Source organism: Mustela nivalis (assembly GCF_964662115.1).
Source record: "Mustela nivalis genome assembly, chromosome: 15".
NCBI classification, from domain to species: Eukaryota; Metazoa; Chordata; class Mammalia; order Carnivora; family Mustelidae; genus Mustela; species Mustela nivalis.
Genome location: NC_139034.1, coordinates 7,042,461 through 7,064,509, shown reverse-complemented (window position 1 = coordinate 7,064,509; position 22,049 = coordinate 7,042,461). Strand labels below are relative to the sequence as shown.

General features: G+C 39.7%; 1 protein-coding gene across 3 annotated transcripts in view; it reads right to left on the bottom strand.

The window, feature by feature from the left end:
• Positions 1 to 22,049, bottom strand: part of TNFRSF19 (TNF receptor superfamily member 19) — a 90,737-nt gene that overhangs the window by 33,302 nt on the left and 35,386 nt on the right. For all 3 annotated transcript variants that reach the window (XM_082701496.1, XM_082701495.1, XM_082701494.1), the window contains one exon: positions 13,426 to 13,511. In XM_082701496.1, coding sequence (XP_082557622.1) covers positions 13,426 to 13,511 — 86 coding nt within the window. The remainder of the gene's footprint in view (positions 1 to 13,425; positions 13,512 to 22,049) is intronic.

The following is a 22,049-nucleotide window of genomic DNA, read 5'->3' as shown; positions in this document are numbered from 1 at the left end:
TCTTCCTCCAAGTGGAGAAGGCGGTCTTGAGATCGGCACGCTTTCACCCAAGGACTCTGCATCCTATAATTGTCAGGTTCCCTGTTATTAGTAAAGTGGATAATTTTTATTTACCTCACTACAGCATTTAAAGAAGTAATCTCCTGTGAAATTATCCCAAGATGATGAAACTCAAAATTATTTCTGCCCATTAACTTCCAACTAGGAAAAAAAAAAAAAAGGCATATATGTTTATGCACAGCCTCACATGGCTGGATCTCCACTGAAAAGGAAATCTGGATGCAGATCGTGTTTCTTGCTATCTCCTAGGCCAGCAGAATTGATATGCCACTAATTTATTTAAAATTCTACAGTTGATGTAACTCATGATAAAGGACACAACTCTGGGTGCAGTTGGAAAGAGCCCACTTTTCTGGAGGCTGAGAACAGTGAAGCAGATTAGGGAATTCAACCAACACCTCATTTCCTTTTAAAATCACTAGAATCTTCATTTGACACATGAAAAACCTGGGTCCCAGAAAAGTTAGATTATTGAGTTGAGAGTTATTGCTAGGACCAGGACTCAGAATCACATCCTCTTGTCATGTTACAGAGAAAGTGACATGAGCTAACATGTGAGAAACGTCACGTGGATACTGATCTCCATTCATCCTGGGATGACCAAAGTGGATAGTTCCATGAGAGTGTCCTTTCAGTGTTAATTAGTATTGGAAGTCAGAGAGAAACTTCCCCAATTTTATTGCTCAGATCTTCATCTGTGTCCCTAGGTCCTAAGGTAATAGACAACAGTTGTGATGAACTAAAATCTTAGGGCACTGATGTAAAATCTTCAGTTAGCCTCTTCCAAATTTGTAGCTTCCCCAAGTTTAGGGAAAAAAAAAGTCAAACATTATTCCTCTGTGATTTTGTTTGGCATCACACAGAGCAAGCAAAGTATAACAAATATTATATTGTTAATATAACTAATCATTAAATTAACTAAATGTATTTAAATTAAATTGATTAAATTAAATACATGAATAATGAAATCTTAGAGAAAAGGGTGGAAAGCCTATTTTTCAAGGTGCATCGATTTGTTGTAACAGCTAATAATACTGTATTTAACTAGTCTTCTTACTCCTTCCCTTGCTCCCCTGAGATCTATTCTGAACAGCAGCCAGACGGATTTCTTAAAAGTGAAGTCAGGCAGTGTCATTCCTGTAGCAAGACTGCGGCTCTTACAATGGTCCACCAGCTTTGCTTAGTCTATGCCCTCTCCCCAAGTCCAGCCGCCCCACTCACTGAGCTCCAGCTCTGCCAAGTGTGCTGCTGGCTCTGCCCCAACACTCGGAGCTCAGCTCACTCCCTTCTCTCCTCCTTCAGGGTCCTGCCGTAGAATCACTTTACTTAGGCATTTTGTGACTACCTTATTTTTAAAAAATAGCCTTTCTCTGGAGCATCGGAATGCCCATTCCTTGAACACTGAGAATTTCATATGTGTTTTTGACTGCGGGGTCCCTAGCACCCACATCAATGTTCAGAGAAGGCATTCAACGCATTTGTCAATGTACATGTGGGCAGACTGGTCCACAGGTAAATTACAACATCGCAGAAATGTCTTTATGATTATTCCACTGTATCTAGACTAGCATTAGGCAGTCAAAAAGTACTCCCTGACGTGCTTCCTGAGCTAAGCAGCCTAACACCAAAAAGTGATTTTTCCTATTTTAAAGAAAAGTATGCCTCCTATAACCACTGGAAAGCTTTCCAGAAATGATTAGTTTTCAATGACTTTTTTTTTTAAGTTTCATACTGAAGACTTTGCTCATTTAAAGACAAATTCAACATTTCATTTCATAACTCTTGGGTCTCCTGACAGAAAATGAAATGTTCAGAAAACAATACTATATACATGCATACTTTTTTTTTAAATGCAAGAGAACAAAAAGATGCCTAAACCATATCTTTCACAACAGCTGGTAAGATAAAGAGAAACATTCTGAAGTTACTCCAAAGTCATCAGTTAACAGGACTTCCCTTCTGAGAGAAATGACAGCAGTGTTTCACATCTTTACTAGAGAGGTGATTACACAGGTGTATAGATCTATCAAAACTCACTGAATTATATGCATCTTCTTGTATGTGATTTGTATTTCAATAAGTTAAAAAATTATTTGCAACAGTTAAAAAAAGAAACATGTCCTCCTTTTAATTATAATTGTGTATCAAAAGATATTTTTTGAATGTTTAAGGAAATTGCTACATGATTCATAATATAGACAGAATTCTCATGAATATTTAAAATAATTTCTCTGAGATAAACAAAATAATTTTAAAAAGTCGTTAAAATGATATTTTAAATCCCTAAGGTGGAATATTATCTTTAAAAACCCAATTTCTGTTTGATAAAGGACTTGAAGCTTTCCGTTTTTATCTTTTACCACCTTTTGTAACATTTGAGTTTTTTAAACTATCTCTCCAAGGAGAAAGACTCAATTACATTTCATTTATAGTTTCAATTTTTTTCTTAATCTTAAAATTATTTTAGGGGTGCCTGGGTTGCTCAGTGGGTTAAAGCCTCTGCCTTCAGCTCAGGTCATGGTTCCAGGGTCCTGGGATCGAGCCCCACATCGGGCTCTCTGCTCCTCAGGGAGCCTATTTCCTCCTCTCTCTCTACCTGCCTCTCTGCCTACTTGTGATCTCTGTCTGTCAAATAAATAAAATCTTTTGAAAAAATTATTTTAAACTCTCTTACAGGAATAAGAGAGGTTCTTCCGAGTTCACCTAGAGAGGTGAGTATTGAACTTGGCATGTCTGTGCTGTCAGGTTGACCAGGGTTCAAATCCTATCTCCCCTTCTCTGTGTTGTCTGGCTGTGAAGTAAAGGCATTAAATAAGCACACCACAGAGAATTCCTGCAAACTCAGGCTGAGAAATACAGAGGAAATGTCTAGCCCCTTCAGAATTTTAGATTTACGATCTTAAACTCTCCTGGTCCTTCTCTTCTTTGTCCTCAAAATAACATGCCCTAAATTAAATCCCCTTCCTTACATAGTTGATATGGGAAGTAGCCAGGCATTCACCCTTGTTTAAAAACGAAAAGGTCTCCATCCATTGGTGAAGGCAACATATTCCAGTCCCTTCTAGAATGTGAGCCCACAGGGGACCAAATCCTGGTCCCCTGGCTCCATGTGAACCCTTATATACTACCTCACAAGAATAAATGTCCTGCCGGGGGAAGGGAGGGCATTTGGAGCCTAAACGCTGAGTATTTTCACCGTAGTTTGGCATAAACTGTTAGGACGCTTTCTCCACATTTATTTATATGCTAAGCATTTAATGGACGCACACACAAATCACTGTTCCATTTGCAAAAGTCCGTAACGTCATGAAACAGACCTGTTGGATTTTATATTTTTTAAGTAAACTGTACTTAATCTAACTTCCATTTAATTTAGTGATGGCCTTTAACAAACCATAACCTGTTTCTTCATGAGTAAATATTTAAACCAGCTCACTGACTTTAAATGTTTCAGAGAGACTGAAGATAAAGGGCAGAGAAGTCAGATTTATAGCTGACGGGGTAATAATCAACAACTACCATTCTGGGGGCGGGATCAAAGCCTGTGGGCACAGCTTGTGACACTCTGCCTCCCTGACGTCATAGGCACACAAGCCCTTCTCCAGAGCATCTCCACGTTCAAGGGATACTGTCACCTGACCAAGCCAAGGTATTTAAATTTTCCTTTCCTTTTCTTTTTTTTCCCCCTTGGAACAGTTAGTAGCTTACAAATATTTAGCACTTTCATATTGGGGCAAAAGGACAAATACAGAGTTAAGAAACATTTTTTTTTTTTTTTAAGAAGCTTTGATTTCTAGAACTGGCATGAAACTAGGGCTAAAATAAATATTTGAAAGAGCGACATCATCGTACGAAGCGGTAGCATTTATAGCACCCTTTCCCTCTAAAGAGGTCAACACATTTAAACTGCCCAGCTCTTTTCCCCATATCTTTGAGAAAGGAGTCTGCCATAGCACATTTTAACCTCTCCCGTAGATGACCATTGTTTGCCTCTCAGTAAGCAAATAAGCTGAAAGAAGGATTAACCATTTTCTACAACAATCAGTCTAAAACAATTACAATGGCTTGCCGCTTTCTTAAAAATACTTCAACAGGGACGCCTCAGTGCCTCAGTCAGTTAAGCATTTGCCTTCAGCTCAGGTCCTAATCCCAGGGTCCTGGGATGGAGCCCTGCTTTGGGCTCCCTGCTCAGTAGGGCACCTGCTTCTCCCTCTGCCCCTCCCCCCACTGTGCTCCCTCTCTCTCAAAAATAAATACACAAATAAAATTTAAAAAGAAGATATTTCAACAAACGTAATTTGACTGTCTTCCAACCCCTTTTGCAGGGTCCAGAAAGAATAATGAGAAGTAGGATTATTGGATCCAGTGGTATTCGGGACAAAACCTCAGGGGTCAGTACTTGAGGATGCATAGCTCTGTTTACGCTACACTAAATGGCACCAAATCTCAGCAGGTTTGGAGCTCCTGTGGGGGATTTGTGCCTGTTTGGGACTCCTCTCCGCTGGACCACAGGCTACCCTTCTGCTTCTTGCCCTCTCCATCTCTGCCTCTGCTAGCTCCTTCCCTTCCTTCTTCCCTCACTGTGGCTCCTTCTATTGGCACAGCAATGCTTCTGACAAAAAAAAAAGGATTCTGGGAGACAGTTGAAAAGGTGGTCCCCTTGGCAGGGAGCTCTCCTGCTGGGGTTCTATGGGGAAACTGGCTGATACTTGTTTCTTTGGTTTCCACATAAGCAACCTTTAACCACTGCTATTTTAGATTGTTTTCCAATATAATAATGAAATTGCATCCTACTGACCAGAAAGAAGGGAGATCGTAGGGAAAAGCAGGGAACTGTGGAGAGTGCAAGAAGAGAAGAGCGACAGTCCCTTAAACCAACAAATCAGTAGGGGTATAGCAGAGGCAAGCTCCCATTCCCACAGCAGAGGGGAAGGCTGGCTCTGTAATCCATCAGCCACAAGCCAGGGACTGTTTCATCTATGCTGAGTTCTCTCTTTATCTCATTGTCTTCCTATCTCCTACCCTGAAAGTTCTGTTTAGCAGGAAAGAGCTAAACTTTGTAAGACTCCTCTTGGAGAAGTTCCCCATCTCTGCTGCATTCTGGACTTGCTCAGGGTGCCTGGAGGCACCTGTCTGTTTCTGCAACAATCCCCAAGGCCAGGTTCCATCCACGCAACCTGTGGCAACCGTCCCCTGGCCGGACACTTAAGACCAAGGACTACTTGAAAACCCTCAGTGAAGGGAACCCTTCATTAGCATTTCGTGGCCATATGGCCCCATCCCGCAGAGGGCCCAGTGACTACCCTGGAAGTCAGGCCACTAAGTATTAAGTGCGCTCGTCCTAAGAACTCCGGTGCAGAAACGATAAACACCCATAGATGGAGTAAAAATCACATCATGTTTCCAAAGCAAATACCAAATACTCCCGGAGTATATGCATCTCTTCCATATCCTCTCGCATGGCCGTTTCCTCTGATCAGTTTCAGTAAGTGTGTAAGTGCCCCAGGATGTGGGGTGCTGGGTGCTGCGAGAATGCCAGGAACTGGGTGTTTAACTTCACCAGTCTATTGACTTAAACATTCAGGCCACAGCTGAAGCCTGCTTGTAATTCACTAAAGGCAAGGTCTCCCCCTCTGCCTCCTTCCTCTGCTTTTAGAGAAAACCTGAATACTCATCTTGGTACTGATTTCAAAACACCCCCAATGTATTTCCTTTAAATGTGTTGTATTTTCTTTAAAAGACGTGTTTACCGGCGCACTTAAAATAACCTTGCAATAACTGCACATTGAATATTAATCCCTTTGGACACATACATTGTGAGCACCCACTCACTAATGCAGGAGGAGGGAAGGCTCCCTCCTCCATAGAGATGTGAACAGCAGCAACATGGGTAGCAGAGCAGCCTTAAAATCCAATGGGAGCCCAAATACCGGCATAGTACTTTCATCAGTAAGATCATGAAAATAGTACTTAAGTAAGTAGTGGATGAAAAAAAAATTACACCGCAAGTGGAAAAAGGATACAAAGTAGCATGTGCAGCATAATTACATCCATTTGCCAAAAATCAGCAGCATAGACAGAAAAGGGATGAAAGAAAACCACCAAGATGCAGGTTTTTGTTTTGTAAGCTCTAATGTGGGAAATGCTTTGCCTATGGTAATCTCCCTTCTTTTTTTCTATGAAACTTTAAGAATTATCTTTAATGAGCAAATATTTCTTTTAGAAGTTTATTTTGATGTTACTTTTATCTGTTACTTAGAAGGTAGTTTCAGTTTCCTTTGGAAAAGAATCCTTTTTTAATGTCACTTATTACTTGTCGGTACAGAGATCTGCTGTTCTTTGAGACCAGTAAGCCATGCAGAATTCCTAAATAGTTCCAGGCCAACAGAGCTCCTGCTTGTCTCTCTCCCCTTTATCCCCCCTACAGCGACTTATCTGGTCACTTATCTCTTCAGAATCACGTGGCTTGTTTTACAAAGCCCCCAAGAACAAAGCAAACATCTAGGTTAAACACACTTAAATAAAGCTGTACTCAGATGAAAAACCGCTTTGAATTTTTTCAAAACCATTTGTTCCAACCAGAGTATTTGTTCCAAATTAAGTAAACATTGCTAAAAGAAATCATACAAAATCTGCATTTCTTATCAGGCCCAGGGCAGGATATAGTGCTTCTAAAATTTCTTGTGTGTTTTTCTCGATTTCCCTTTAATACTCTAAATGAGTGCACATTTTCAGGAGGTGAAGATAAAGTGATGAGGAACAGAGCCTGGGGCAGGGATTTTTATGTGAAGGGTGCCTTTCATTGATCTGCAGTCTACAATGATGTCACTAATCAGCTCTGTTCTCCGTGCCCAACCGGTCAGTCTCACAAATTAACGCTACTGGCGACCTGACCAAGAGGTTATGAGTGGACAATCAATTACAATCACACATCCATCATTATTTTGAGGGGAGGGAAGCTTTAAGCTCATGTTGGTTGGGCAGGCAAACTTGGGCCTTAGGTGGTAGGATAGGGAGGAAATAGACCAGCTTAAGTAGGGTTTCTTCAGTCTGGTACTCAAGCCATTCAAGCAATCAAACACAAAAATTTACCGCAGCCCCATTCTCGGTATCCTTCATCGCCCACCTGCCAGAGGGGGTGAAGGACAGCAAGACAAAGATCAAAGCCAGCTGTATCATGAGATCCTCCCCATGTGGAACAAGTCCCAATCTCCATGTTCTCCAAAGAGCACACCTGGCTTGGGAAGAGGGTAGGTGGGAATGGAGGAGATGCAGGGCAGATCAGTCACCATTTAGAAGAAAGCAGGCTGGCATGAAGGTAGTCATGACTGAGCTAACTCTGGGGCAAAGCAGGCTGGCATGAAGGTAGTCATGACTGAGCTAACTCTGGGGCCAGTATGTTTCTGGATAGGATTTCATTTAGTTCTACTCAAAATCTGCATGAGATAATACTCTATCTCATGAGTTGGAAGAATTAACATTGTTAAAATGTCCGTACTACCCAAAGCAATGCAACGATTTAATGAAGTCCCTATCAAGATTCTAATGGCTTTTTTTTTTTTTTCCCACAGAAATAGGACAAACCTTCCTAAAATTTATATGGAACCACAAAAGCCCATGAATGGACAAAGTAATCTTGAGAACAAAAGAACAAAGCTGAAGGTAACATCCTTCCTAATTTCAAACTATATTATAAAGCTATAGTAATCAAAACAGCATGGTATTGGCATGAAAAGAGACACATGATCAGTGGGACAGAATAGAGAACCCAGAAATATACTCACATGTAGAGGGTTAATTGATTTAGGACAAATGAGCCAAAAATAGGCAAAGAGGAGAGAACAGTTTCTTCAATGAATAGTGTTGGAAAAACTGGACATGTAGAAGAATGAAACTGGACCACTTTTTTACACCATACCCAAAGATCAACTCAAAATAGATTAAAGACTTGAATGTAAGGCCTGAACCATAAAACTAGAAAAAAAAATAGTGGTAAATTCTTTGATATTGATTCTTGTTGATGATTTTTTTTGGATCTGACCCCAAAAGCAATGTCAACAAAGGCAAAAATAAACAAGTAGGACCTACATCAAACTATCAAACTAAAAAACTTCTGCACAACAAAGTAAACCATCAACAAAATGAAAAAGCAACCCACTGAACAGTCATGCTTCTGAAGGGGCTAATATCCAAAATATATAAAGAACTTATACAACTCAATAGCAAAAAAGAAATCTGACTAAAAAGTGGGCAGAGGTTCTGAATAGACATTTTTCCAATAAAGACATACAGATGGCCAACAGGTACATGAAACGATGCTCAACATCACTTGTCATCAGGGAAATGCAAATCGAGACTACAATGAGGTATCACCTCACACCTGTTAGAATGGCTATTATAGAAAAGACAATAAATAAGAAATGCTGGTGAGGATGTGGAGAAAAGGGAACTCTTGTCCACTGTTGGTGGGAGTATAAATTGGTGCAGCTACTGTGGAAAACAGTAGGAGTTTCCTCAAAAAAATAAAAAGGGGACTATCATACAGCTCAGCAATTCCGCCTCTGGGTGTTTACTTGAAGAGAATGAAAACATTAACTCAAAAAGATCTATGCATCTCATGTTCACTGCAGCATTATTTAGGATAGCCAAGATGTGGAATAACTGAAGTGCCCATCAATGGATGAATGGATAAAGAAAATGTGATATGTGGCCCCTTAGTGAGCTGACAGAAATATGGGAAGTTTTCAATTCTTGTGTTTCTGTTAAGTCATTACTTTGGTTTATTTCAGGTATTACAGAAATATAAGAAAATGTATTTACGTTTATTTAAAATTATTCTTGTGTTATCAATTATTTTCAAGACTTGTTTGTAACTTGCTACAAGCTGCACATTTCGGGCATAATTTACATATGTTTAGGGCAGAATCAGAGGTGGCCTGAGTCATTCCTGTAGCAGAAGTGCCTATAGACGTCATATGAGACGCAAACAATGCCTCTCAATGCCTGTAGCACCAAGAGTCCAAATGAAGTTCATCAATGACCACGAACTTCATTTGGACTCTTGGTAGTACCAGGACACCCACTATTTTCTCGAATCAACTTCCCTCCCATACTCTGTAATGAGAATCTCCAGCCTCTGAGTTCCTTGGCTCCTGCCTGACTTGGCAGAACACAATGCCTCCTACTTCACACATATACTAGCCAAGACTATGAGTCCCTCACTCCCTGCCACCAAATGCAGAAGGCCATGTTCATTGCCCCACTGCCCTCTTTCACTGGTTATAGCAGGGAGCACTCCCTCCTTCCAGAGAAGGACAACCCAACAAGTGTGCTTTGGGATCCTTTTCCCGAAAAGGACTGATAATTCTACTGTTCTCTCATAAATTCAACCTGCAAACAAGCAAATGTGTCTCTCACCTCAGGAATGAAATAAAACAAAACCCCTCCATTGTCTGCATATTCCCACATCACCTTCACAGGCAAACTTCTAGACAGTTGTCCATAATCATCTCTATTCCTCCCCTTACATTAGCTTGTCATTGCATTATAATCTGGCTTCGTTCCCATTACTCACTCAGATGGTGCTTGTCAATGTCACCATAGCCCTCCAGGGTGCTAAATGGAAATTTAAAAGGAAATTTTCAGGGTCAACTGACCTGACTTGCACAGGAAAGAACACTCTCATACTGTCCTGGCTTCCTCCGACTTCCCTGGCCCTCGGTTTGGTCTCCTTTTCTGGCTCATCCTCCCCTATGGACCCTTCAGATCACAGCTTGGAAGTCATGGTTCTGGAAATCTTCCCTAACATTCCCACGTCATTATCCATTACCTGTTCTTAGGGCACCACAGATCCCTCCAGGCACAGGACCGGCCAATCACACTTTTGCATCTATATGGGTAGTATCTGAATACTGTTTAATTTGGAACACTTATTTGACAACACCCCCACTATGCCGTAAGCTCCAAGAAGAAAAGAATTGGGGTCTATTTGTTCATCATTGTGTGCCTGGCCCCCAAGAGGCACTCAAATATTTGTTCAACAGTTAAATGAAAAAGGCTCTGTCTCACAGGACGATGGTATTTTACTTGGCCAATCAGACTCTCTCCTTCAGAAGCACGACTGGGAAGTACAGACCAGTCCCTTGGAAGCATGAGGGGAAACGAGGTGACATAAGCAGAGTCCCACAGGCTGAGAAAACATCAGTGGTGCTGACCAGAGCCCAGGGTAGAACTCAGAGCCTCCTGTGACATGGGGTTATAGCCCCCAGACTCCAGGGCTGCCTCAGATCCCAAGTATGAGCTGCCCCCAAGTTCAGGGAAGTTCCAACCTCTCACTACTACATATATCCTTGAAACAAACCCCATTACTTTTTTTTTTAAGATTTTATTTAGGGCGCCGGGGAGGTTCAGTTGGTTAAGTGTCTGCTTTCCACTTGGGTCGTGATGTCGTGGTCCTGGGATCGAGTCCTACATGAGGCTGCCTGCTTCTCCCTCTCCCTCTGCCCCTCTCACTCATGAGAGAGCTCTCTCTCTCTCTCACTTGGTCTCAATGAATAAATAAAAAATCTTTAAAAAAAGATTTAAAAAAGTAAAGATTTTATTTATCTGAGAGAGACAGAGAGAGCATAAGCAGTGATGGGTATGGGCAAAAGGAGAGGGAGAATCAGACTCCCCGCTGAGCAGGGAGGCTGATGTGGGACCCGATTCCAGGAGCCCGAGATTATCACCTGGGGAAGACAACTGAGCCACCCAGGTGCCCCAAATCCCATTACTCGAGGCAACTTGATGGGTGTCACTTTCTTACAGCTGAGTCTAAAGAAAACGGGAACTCCTTAGCAGGGAAAAATCAGTGGAGAAGTAGTTCTTTGTGGATGAGTTGAAATACTCAAAGTAGGAGAAATGAAAACATAAGACGCCTTACATAATTCCCCCAAAAGATTTCAAGATCGCTTTTGAGGAGATTAGTTGTGCCCTGGAATTATTCCTAAGACCTATGCCAAAGGCAGCAAACTTTTCCTTTACAGAGATAAGGATTAACACTTACAAAAGACCCCAGACTGTTGTCTCATGATTTGAAAGACTATTACTTTGTGCACTGCATTTCTGACTTACAAAAATAATTTGTTTTTCTTTGCTTTCTAAATAGTTTCATATATGGAGAAATAGATCTATACATATAAATTAAACTAGTTAATTTTCTTTTCAAACTGTAACTTACTCAGGGCTTTACAAAGACGTTGGAAATTAAATGTGAAAACTATGTTTAAAGTCTAATTTATGACGTTTGAGCTTAGCCAGATCCCTAAAGGCAAAAATTCCAATGCTTCAGACTTACGACCAGATCATATTAAATTTAAACTGAGTAAATTAAAGAGGAAAAAAAAAATAATCCTAGTACTTTCCAACTCTACACTGGGCAATAGCAGTTACTTTACTAAATCTTTTAATGGTAGTTTGGGATGAAGTGCATGATCTTAATTTGCCTTCTGGACAAAATGATGGCCGAGTGGACCCAACAGGCAAGCCCAGGTCACCACCTTGTTTTAACTGGCAAGTGGACATGTCCTTTTACAGACTGTGTAGCGTAAAAGATCTCCTCTATGTTTGATTTTTAGAGTTTTTGTTTAAATGATGACTATTAAACAGGGTGCCTGGGTGGCTCAGTCGGGTAAGCATCCGCCTTTGTCTCAGGTCATGATTCCAGGGTCCTGGGATCAGAGTCCCAGTAGGGCTCCCTGCTCAGCGGGGAGTTTGCATCTCCTTCTCCCTCTGCCTGAGGCTCCCCCTGCTTGTGCTTTCTCTCTCTCTCAAATAAATAAATACAATCTTTTTAAAAGAAGATGCATTTCTTTCTTTAAAAAAAAAAATAATATGAAAGCAAACAAAAAGTCAACATGTAGTAGACTACACCAGCCAACAGCAGACAGATTAGACAGTTTGGTTTTTCTTAGGGAGACAACAGAGTGACAAAAACACAATGTTTGGCATTAGACAGACCTGGGTCTGAATTGTCTCTGCCATTTCCCAGACAACAGGGGAGAGTTCATAACCTTTCTGGACCTGGAACCCTCATTGACAAATATAGGCTGATGATAGGACAGAGAGAAAATTAAGTGAAACAACAGTTTACCTACTATGATTGATATGTAACATTTAATACTGCATTAGTTAAATGCAATGAATTAATTGGCAAATGCTTGCATCTTATAAAAAAGAGGGTCACCATACATTTTTGTAAGACTTAGAATCCTTTTTTTTTTTTTTTTGCATATTTGTTTTTTGCCCTTTTGCTACATCAAACGAAGAGAAAGTAATGCATTTTGGTAAAGGACATAATAATATGGACTGCAAATTCCATGACATTCTTGGAAACACAAGTACTGTGTGGCTTTATCAATAATGCACTAACTTTCAGTTCATTCAGAGGGGGCTTTTGTCACAGAAAGAAGCAAGAAGATATCAAAACAAAATATCCCATCCATATTATCTTATGCTGCGCAGAAAGGCAGGACCAAACTATGGACAGGATGAAGCACCTTGCCCCATCTTTCCTGCTGGACCTGTGTACTGGGTATCTGTGTACCAGAAGCACAGCTCACTAAAGCTCTGCTTAGTAAAGAGAAGCCCTGAGCACAGTGGGGGAGCCCACCGGCTGATTGTGTTCCCTGCCCATCACCTGAGGCCAGGTTTTGTAGTTGGGATTAAGAAAAGTGGGGAGTTGCTCCCCTTCTTATTCAAACATCAATGCACTTTGATAGCTTGTAACAAATATCTTTTATGTGGAAGGAAAAAATACAATCAAAATGATTCTTGTTAAATACAATGAAGAAAAGGCACAATTTTCTTATTTACAGCTGTAGTCCCACTGTGCAATGGGTTTTCTCTTCCTGTTTATTTGTTAAAGAGAAAATGAAAGAGTGAAGGAAATGAGCCAGTATTTAAATGCATTAGTGAGGGCAGGTGATTCGTGGAGAGGAATGTCTCTAACCACCACGTGACAGCACAGGACTAAGAAGGGAAAAAACAGGAATTCACGGGCCTGAGGCAAAGATATTATGCCTTAGGATTTGGATCACCTAGTTAATTGGAGTCACCTGAGGTTTATATCCGAATGAAAGATAAAAGTTTGAATAAAACGAGCAGCAGCAAAATTTCTGTATTTCACTCAGATTCAAATCAAGGGACACAGTTTGCTGACTGAGGCACCCAACAAAAGGGCTTTATATCCTGCTGGAGGCTTTGATAAAAGAAGGCAAGCTAAAAGCCCCACAGCGGAGAGAGATTTTGCTCCATTTGCTAACTGCAGAAAGGTTTCTAAAAAAAGGCCAAGAGCCCTTCTGCAGTGTTTGTATGGCGTTCACTCACAGTGTGGCTCGTAAGGAGGAGGAGGGTCTCCACAAGGTACGCACTCCATGTCTTGAAAACCAACAAGTTTTGTCTTCCTATAAAATCTAGAAGAGAAAAATGCCCCTTGTTAGCTCTTTCTCCTAAGCTCAAAGTTGTGGCAAACAGATTCATGATAAATTATCAGTCATCTCCATTACTGGTTTTATTAAAAAAAACAAAAAAAACAAAAAAAAAACAAAAAAACAAAAAACCAGCAACTCAAAGGCTTAAATACAACAGTATCTTAGACAGACACAGAGGCAGGGACCATTCAAGAAATAATCAATTCCACTGAACATGACATCGTAAGTTCTACTTAGCCCCACTATAGTGAGGTGCTGGTGCTGGAGTAGGAGCTCAGTGGCCTTTGGCATCTCTACTGTCATTTAAATGACAATACCCCTCCTAAATCAAGTGCCAGTTTTTAAACATTTGAAATTCAGAGACCAAAAAAAACCCAGCAAACTATAAATGCAATGGAAGAATTTAGGTATATGCTTATACAGTCTTCATAAGGGGATATCTTTCTAGGCATGATAAGAAACCCAGCAGCCAGAATGGAAATCAATGGTTTTCACCACACACTCACAAATACACACATACACACAAATGCACACGCGCGCACACACACACACACACACACAAATAGTAAAGCCATCTGAAGAGTAAAAATAAATAAAGCATCATCGGCACAGTTATTAGGAAAATTAAACTGAAAAATACTTATAATATCTTTGTAACTTCAGTTTGTAGTAAAACCTTAATCATAATGGTAAAGGTGAACACTGCAACTGAAAAACAGGCAAAGCACATTAATTCCCCAAAGAAGAACATTTCATAATTTTAAAGCTTTGTAGTTAAAACTAGAATACATGTTGCAATTAAATTTTTCAAAATTTAACACTGAAATGTTCAGTCTCATTAAACTAATGAGTAAAGGCAAGCTGCAATGAAAAGATCCCATTTTACTTAGAAAACTGGGAAAGTGGTGGTGTGAGCAGAAACAAAATAAGCACATGTTTCTATGCCAGGGACATTATAAATTGCTACTTGTGGGAGGACAATGTAGCAATATGCCATCAGAACGCAGTAAAAATTGTTTATATATCCTTTGACCAGTACCTTCATTATTTTGAAGTATATCCTAAAGAAACAATCAAATGGGTGAAGCTGTATGTGTAACAATGCAAACAAAGCATTGTTTATAAAAGGGAAAAAGCCAGTCAGGCACAATTTCAATATACAACAGCAGATAATGACTAACCATGGTAGTCCCAAGGCAATGGAATACAAAATGGCCTTTAAGAAACAATAATGTAGATCTCCCACACGTATTTTTTTAACTCACGAAATAACAATAAGTAAAAAAAAAAAAAAAAAAAGAAAGGTGAATAATATGATTATATATTGTACAAGTACATACTTTGGTATAGAGATCCCTTGAGATTTTTTACCAAAGCAGCTAAAAGAATTTACATATAGATATTTGCATTGAAAAAAATTAGAAGGTTATTATATACCAAATATTAACAGTGGTTATTTCTAAATGTATTTCCAAGTCTATTTTTCTATGACAAAATGGCGGTATGGAGAATAAATTTGCAAAATAGAGGGCAGGATAGATGCAATTTGGGTTTTGTAATAGGAAATCTGTATGTTTTATGGTTGAAGCAAAATTTGCATTTAAAACTAGGTAAGTTATATCAAATGCCCAGATACATTCAATATTTGCTTAGCCTTCCTTTTTTATACTTCCTGATACTGAAACATATCACAAAGCTATAATAATCAATGTAGCATGTAACATACAATACAGTGTACAATGTACAATACAGTATAATAAACAGTTATAGCTATAATAATCAATATTGGCATAAAGACAGACATGTAGACCAATGGAACAAACTCTCACATATATGGTCATATGATCTTCAAAAAGAGTACCAAGACCACTACATGGGGCTGGGCAGTCTCTTTAACAGATGGTGCTGGGAAAATTGAATATCTAATCCAAGAGAATGAAGTTGGAACTTTATTTAACATCATATACAAAAGCCAATTCAAAATGAACTAAATACCTAAACATAAGGCTCAAAACTATAAAATTCCTAAAAGATCAAGAAAAACTTCATGACATTGAATTTGGCAATGATTTCTTGGATATGACACCAAAAGGCAATCGAAAGGCATATGTGAAACAGGCAACAAAAGGAAAGTTACATTAGGCTACATAAAACTTAAAACTTCTATGCATCAAAAGATACAATCAACGTATAGTTATCCCCAAACTCATCAAATTGTATACATTGTTTTACATGTCAATCATAGTAAAGTGGTTAAAAAAAAGTTAAGTTGCATCAAAAAAGTACTAACTGATAATAAAATAATATTTTTTCCAGTATTAAAAAAAAAGGATACAATCAATAGAGTGAAAAATGAACCTACAGTAGGGGAGAAAATATTTGCAAATCAGGTATCTGATACCAGGAATTAATATCTAAAACATATGAAGAACCCCTACAACTCAAAAACAAAAATCAAATAATCTGATTAAAAAATGGGCAAAGGACTTAAATAGATACTTTTCCAAAGATGAAAAAGCCAGTAAGCACATGAAAAGATGGCCAACAGCCAACACCCCTCATCATTAGGAAAATGCAAATCAAAACCACAATGAAGTATCCCTTATACCCATCAGGATGACTATTAAAAACAACCAAGCCAAAACAATCAGAAAATAAGAAGTGTTGGGGGAGGATATGGAGAGAAATTAGAACCACCATGCACTGTTCATGGGAATGGAAAATGGTACAGAGAGCCATTTTCTGTGGAGAACAGTATGGTGGTTCCTCAAAAATTTAAAAATACAACTACCAGATGACCCAGCAATTCCACTCCTGAGCTGTATCCCACAGAACTGAAAGCAGAGTGTGGAAGAGGTATTTGTACATTCATGTTCCTAGCCACATAGTTCGCAACAGCCAAAATTGAATGCAGCCCAATGTGTGAATGCAGCCCAAATGTCCATGGAGAAATGTACTTTCACATCCTACAGCATGAGCATGGATGAACCTTGAGTACATGTTAAGTGAAACAAACCAGTCACAAAAGACAAGTATTACAGGATTCCACTCAGAGTATGTGTGTAATCAAATTCAGATAAGCAGAAAGTCGAATGGTGGTTACCAGGAGCTGAGGGGAGGAGGAAAAGGCGACTTATCATTCAATGGGTATAGAATCTCCATTTGGGAAGATGAAAATGCTCTGGAGATCAGCTTGCAACAATGTGAATGTACTTAACATTCTGAACTGTACCCTTAAAAATGGTCAAGATGGTTCATTTTATGTTACATGTTTTTTACAACGAAAACACATGAAAAATTAAAATAAGGTAAAAACCATAGGGCAATGTAAGAGAGCTTTCTTATTAAAGATGTATTTCTTACTTAACTGTGTAATATATGCAAACTAATATTATTTATCCTTTCATTCAGAAAATTTGCCAAATAATAAGTAATTGAACATTGACACAGTCCAAAAATAGTTTTATACATAAACTCTCATTCTATATAAATATAATCAGAACAAAGAGTGAAACAAAAAATGTAATATCCAACATCTTCTGTATCAACTATTGATACAGACATACATACTTTAAAACTTTTGGGGAAACAAACATAGATGTTTAACATTTTTAAAATAAGGAAATCTAGTGACAGAACAGTCTTGAGGTCTGAGATTTCCCTGACAATTGAATAAAATACATTTGCCAAAAATATATAGATTAAAATATGGGTTTGAACCATCAAGGAAATGAGACTAGAAGGTGAGCAAATTACATCATGTTTTGAATGATCATTAAATACAAAGTAGAAATAGCCTGAAATCCTAACTGGAGAGGAGGTTGAGTGGGCACACTGATTCACAGGGTTCCCATGCATGTAACCCTTCTCACAAGGAGAGATAGATGATGCTTGGACTTTACTCTGAGGACAGCTATCTGCAGCTACAAAGAGATTATATAAAAGCATTTAGAATCTGCTCTGCCAGTTTCTTTGTGACAATGGCTTGATGGCAGAATCTAAGTTTTTTTTTAAAGTTAATTTTTAAATTTAATTTAATTAATGTAATTAAATTTAATTTTTTTTTAAGATTTTATTTATTTATCAGGGGGGGAAAAGAGCGAGCACAGGCAGACAGAATGGCAGGTAGAGGCAGAGGGAGAAGCAGGCTCCCTGCTGAGCAAGGAGCCTGATGCGGGACTCGATCCCAGGACACTGGGATCATGACCTGAGCCGAAGGCAGCTGCTTAACCTACTGAGCCACCCAGGCATCCCTTAAATTTAATTTTTTAATGAAAAAAGTTTTTAACAAAATTTTCAAGACTGTCAACTGACTCTTTTTTTTCTTTTTTGTACAAAGTGAGATTAAATCAGAACCCTGGGTGCCTGGGTGGCTCAGTGGGTTAAATTGCTGCCTTCTGCTCAGGTCATGATCTTGGGGTCCTGGGATCAAGTCCCGCATCGGGCTCTCTGCTCGGGGGGGAGCCTGCTTCCCTCTCTCTCTCTGCCTGCCTCTCTGTCTACTTGTGATCTCTCTGTGTCAAATAAATAAATAAAATCTTTAAAAAAAAATCAGAACTCTAAAACATAGTACATTCACTAAATTATAAATTATATAGTAACCATCATAGACATGGATGGTTTTTTAATTTTTGGAAGAGTTGCCTCAAAATTACCCTCCAATGTGAAGATGAAGTTATAGAAATTAGAATTTTAATATATAATTGAAAGTATTAAATGCATAAATAAATGTATCAAGCTTGAAAGATTATTTTACTTTTTCTTGCTTAGACTTCTGTGGTTTTGGAGACACAGAAACATTTCTAACTCTGCTTTCTGACCAAGTGAGAAAGAACACAAGTTTTAAAAAATAAAATAAAAGGGATTAGGGACATATACAGCTGTCTGGCTAAACAGCCTTTAGTTGAACTTCAGCTTTTACTCTGGATGTTCAGATAGCTAATGGAAAAAAAACAAAACAAAACAAAAAGAAATCATATTGGATTTTACTTAATCATGGTTTGCTGAAAGGCATCTAAAAGATGTATTTACTAATACATTTGTATTTATTTATTTAGAATTTATTTATTTTTTTTAAAGCTTTTATTTATTAATTTGACAGAGAGAAATCACAAGTAGATGGAGAGGCAGCCAGAGAGAGAGAGAGAGATAGGGAAGCAGGCTCCCTGCTGAGCAGAGAGCCTGATGCGGGACTCGATCCCAGGACCCTGAGATCATGACCTGAGCCGAAGGCAGCGGCTTAACCCACTGAGCCACCCAGGCGCCCTAGAATTTATTTATTTAGAAACTCTAAAGTTTCTCCAACACTGAATTTGGAGAGGAATTTTTAATTCAACTCAATCCAAATAACACCAGTTTGCTTAATGAACACCATGTGGAAAAGTGCCCTTCTAAGATATGCCTGGTTATAGGAGCCCCTGGGTGGCTCAGTCAGTTAAGCGTCTGCCTTCTGCTCAGGTCATGATTCCAGGGTCCCGCATAGGGCTCCTTACTCAGCAGGGAGCCTGCTTCTCCCTTTCCCTCTGCTGCTCCCCCTGCTTGTACTCTCTCTCTCTCTCTTTGACAAATAAATAAAAATTTAAAGAAAAAAATTAGCTATCATTGTTACTAGAAAGAACTGGCAGGGGCTGGCTTATTCTTTCGGGCTGGGACCTAGGTCCCCTTAGCAGAGAAAGGATGGGAACATGGCAGGAAGAGGAGAAGGCTGGAAGCCCACTGCAAAAAAACAACAACAACAAAAAAAACCAGTCATGTAAAGCTTTCACTGGCTCCCAGGAACATTAACTGGTGACAAGGTCATGTATGTATTTGTGCTTCTATGGGTCAGGCATTCTGCTTGGCATTTTGTATGCATTATAGTCTCCGTCATTCTGCCAGTTCTGCAGGTTGGTATTATTAGATGATCATTTGTAGGTGAGAATAATGGGTGTCAGAGAAATTGAGGTATTGGCATAAAGTCATTGGACATATTTGGAAACAAGGAGACTCTTCAATCACTCAGATTGAGGGCACAGAGGACAAACTATTCCCACGCGGTACTGCCACTGGGAAAAAGGCCACTGCTGTCCCACTGGGGCTGAGCCTCCAGGCAGCAGAAAACTCTGATCAGGTGAGGCTGAGCCTTCAGAAGGCAGGGGTAGCACTAGAAATGAAAATGCCACCCTCTGCCTGATGTTGGCATCACTTTTCTGGGAACAATATGCAATTTGCTTATTTTCTTTCTGCCTCAATTTTCCTGTCTATAAAATGGATTTCAACTATTTACCTTCTTCACACAAATATAGTGAAGCTGGGCGAGCACTTTAAAACACTCTGGATAACCTCAGTAAAAGTCACTATATAACTATCGCTTGGCTCGTACATTCACGCTGGCTTAGGAAGCATGTAATTTTAAACTAATCATATAAATAAACTATGAAATATCATTCAAATGTCTACTCACTTATATATGACTTTCCCACATCTAAGCATTTACTTAAAGAATGAGCAAACACTGCAGCTAAAGGCGTGGGCTCAGGTGACAATGAATGAGGTTAAGCTTGAGGAAACACTTTTGGTGGGAGGTCGTGGGGAGAGCGCGACCTCACTCATACTCCAGCCGCATAACTGTGTGAGTTCCCTCTTTGTAAAACCAGATCCTCTGGTCCTGTGCTTTTCCTCACTTTCTCTGCCTCTGAATCTCCCGTGGACCTCCTCTTCTCCCTGCCCCACAGAGGAGGAGATAGACACTAACATGCTTTTAGCAGAACTGTAGAGTAGGAACAGCAGAGATAGGTCAGGTATTTGGTTAGTGTTCCTCAATTACATCTGCATTAGGTCAGAACTCTGGATACTGATATTCACAGGTATCAGCATCACCTGAAGTTATAGACCATTCCTTTTTTTAAAGTAGCAGATTAATTGAGATCTAATTCACATATATTACAATCCACCCATGTAAAGCATACAATTAAATGGCCTTTGGTGTATTCACAGAGCTGTGCAACCATCAGAACAATCAGTTTTAGACATTTTTATCACACCAAAAAAGAAACTCTGTACCCTTAAGCAGTCAAGGCTCTTAAGGGGGGGGGGGGGTTGCTGACTCTTCCCAGCAACCCCCCCCCCCACCACACACACACCAACCACTAGCCCCAGGTAACCACTCAATTACTTTTTGTCTCTATAGATCACCCGTTCTGGACATCGCATACAAATGGAATCATATAATACGTCTTTTGTGATTGTCTTCTTTCACTTAGCATAATGTTTTCTAGGTTCAGCCATTTTGTTGCATGAACGAGTGATTCATCCCCTTTTAACACCAAATAATATTCTCTTTTTTGAATATCCTCCAATTTGTCAACCAATTTATCAGTCGATGGATATCTGGGTTCTTCTCACTTTTTGACCATTAGGCATAATGCTGCTATGAACATTTGTGTACCCATTTTTGTGTGGTCAGGTTTCTAACTGTCTTGGTTATATACCTAAAAGCAGAATTGCTCAGTCACATTGTAACTCTATTTTAACTATTTGAGGAACTGCCAAACTGCCAAACTCTAAAGCAGCTGCACCATTTTCTATTACTAATGGTGGATGGTGGTTCCAGTTTCTCCACATCCTCACCAACCCTTGTCATTGTCTTTGTGGGGACAGCCATCCTAGTTGGCTTGAAGTATGTGGTTTTAATTTGCATTTCCCTGATGGCGAATGACACTCAGCATCTTTTCATGTGCTGATTTGCTGTCTGTGTATCTTCTTTGGAGAAATGTCTACTCAGATCCTTTGTCCACATTTTAATTGTGATATTGGTCTTTTCATTATTGAGTTATAAGAGTTTTATATAGTCTAGATAAGATAGTCCCCTATCACATATATGATTTATATATTGTTCCTCTAATTCTGTGGGTTGTCTTTTTATTTTCTTGATAATATCCTTTGAAACACAAAAGATTTTAATTTGGTGAAGTGTAAGGGTTATTTTTTCTTTTATTCCCTGTGCCTTTGGTTTTAAACCATTACATTACATACCTGCTCAGGTGCTTAGCATAGGGTCACAGTTGGCCCATGAGGCTATTTTGTACCTCTTTCTGCCCTTCAGGCCCACAGGTTGTCTTCCCCTCTGCCCTCAACAAGAGCCCCAGAGCTAGCACTCACCATTCTGATAGCAGGGCTGTGATCTGTGGGGGTCCTCTGGCTGTCTAGTTAGACACCTGCCTCTGTGGTGACTGAGAGCCCGGATTCCCACGTTAGGGTCCCTGAACTCCAGGGTCCTGTCCACGTTGGGGCCTGTCTCTCGGTTCCCTGTGTCCACAGGGCTCTTCCCCCACACACCTACTCAGCAAACTGCCTCAACTCTGAGTCTTGCTCAAAGCTCAGGTAACCTGGTCACCCTCCCAGATGCTGCCGTTTGCCTAGGCATCACTGAGCCAGCCTAGCCTCATCTGCCTTATCTACTCTAGGTTCTCCTTCCACAGAAATCATCCTCTGCTACCTTTCTGCAGAATGTACGGCTTCATTATTTACCACTTAGAGCTT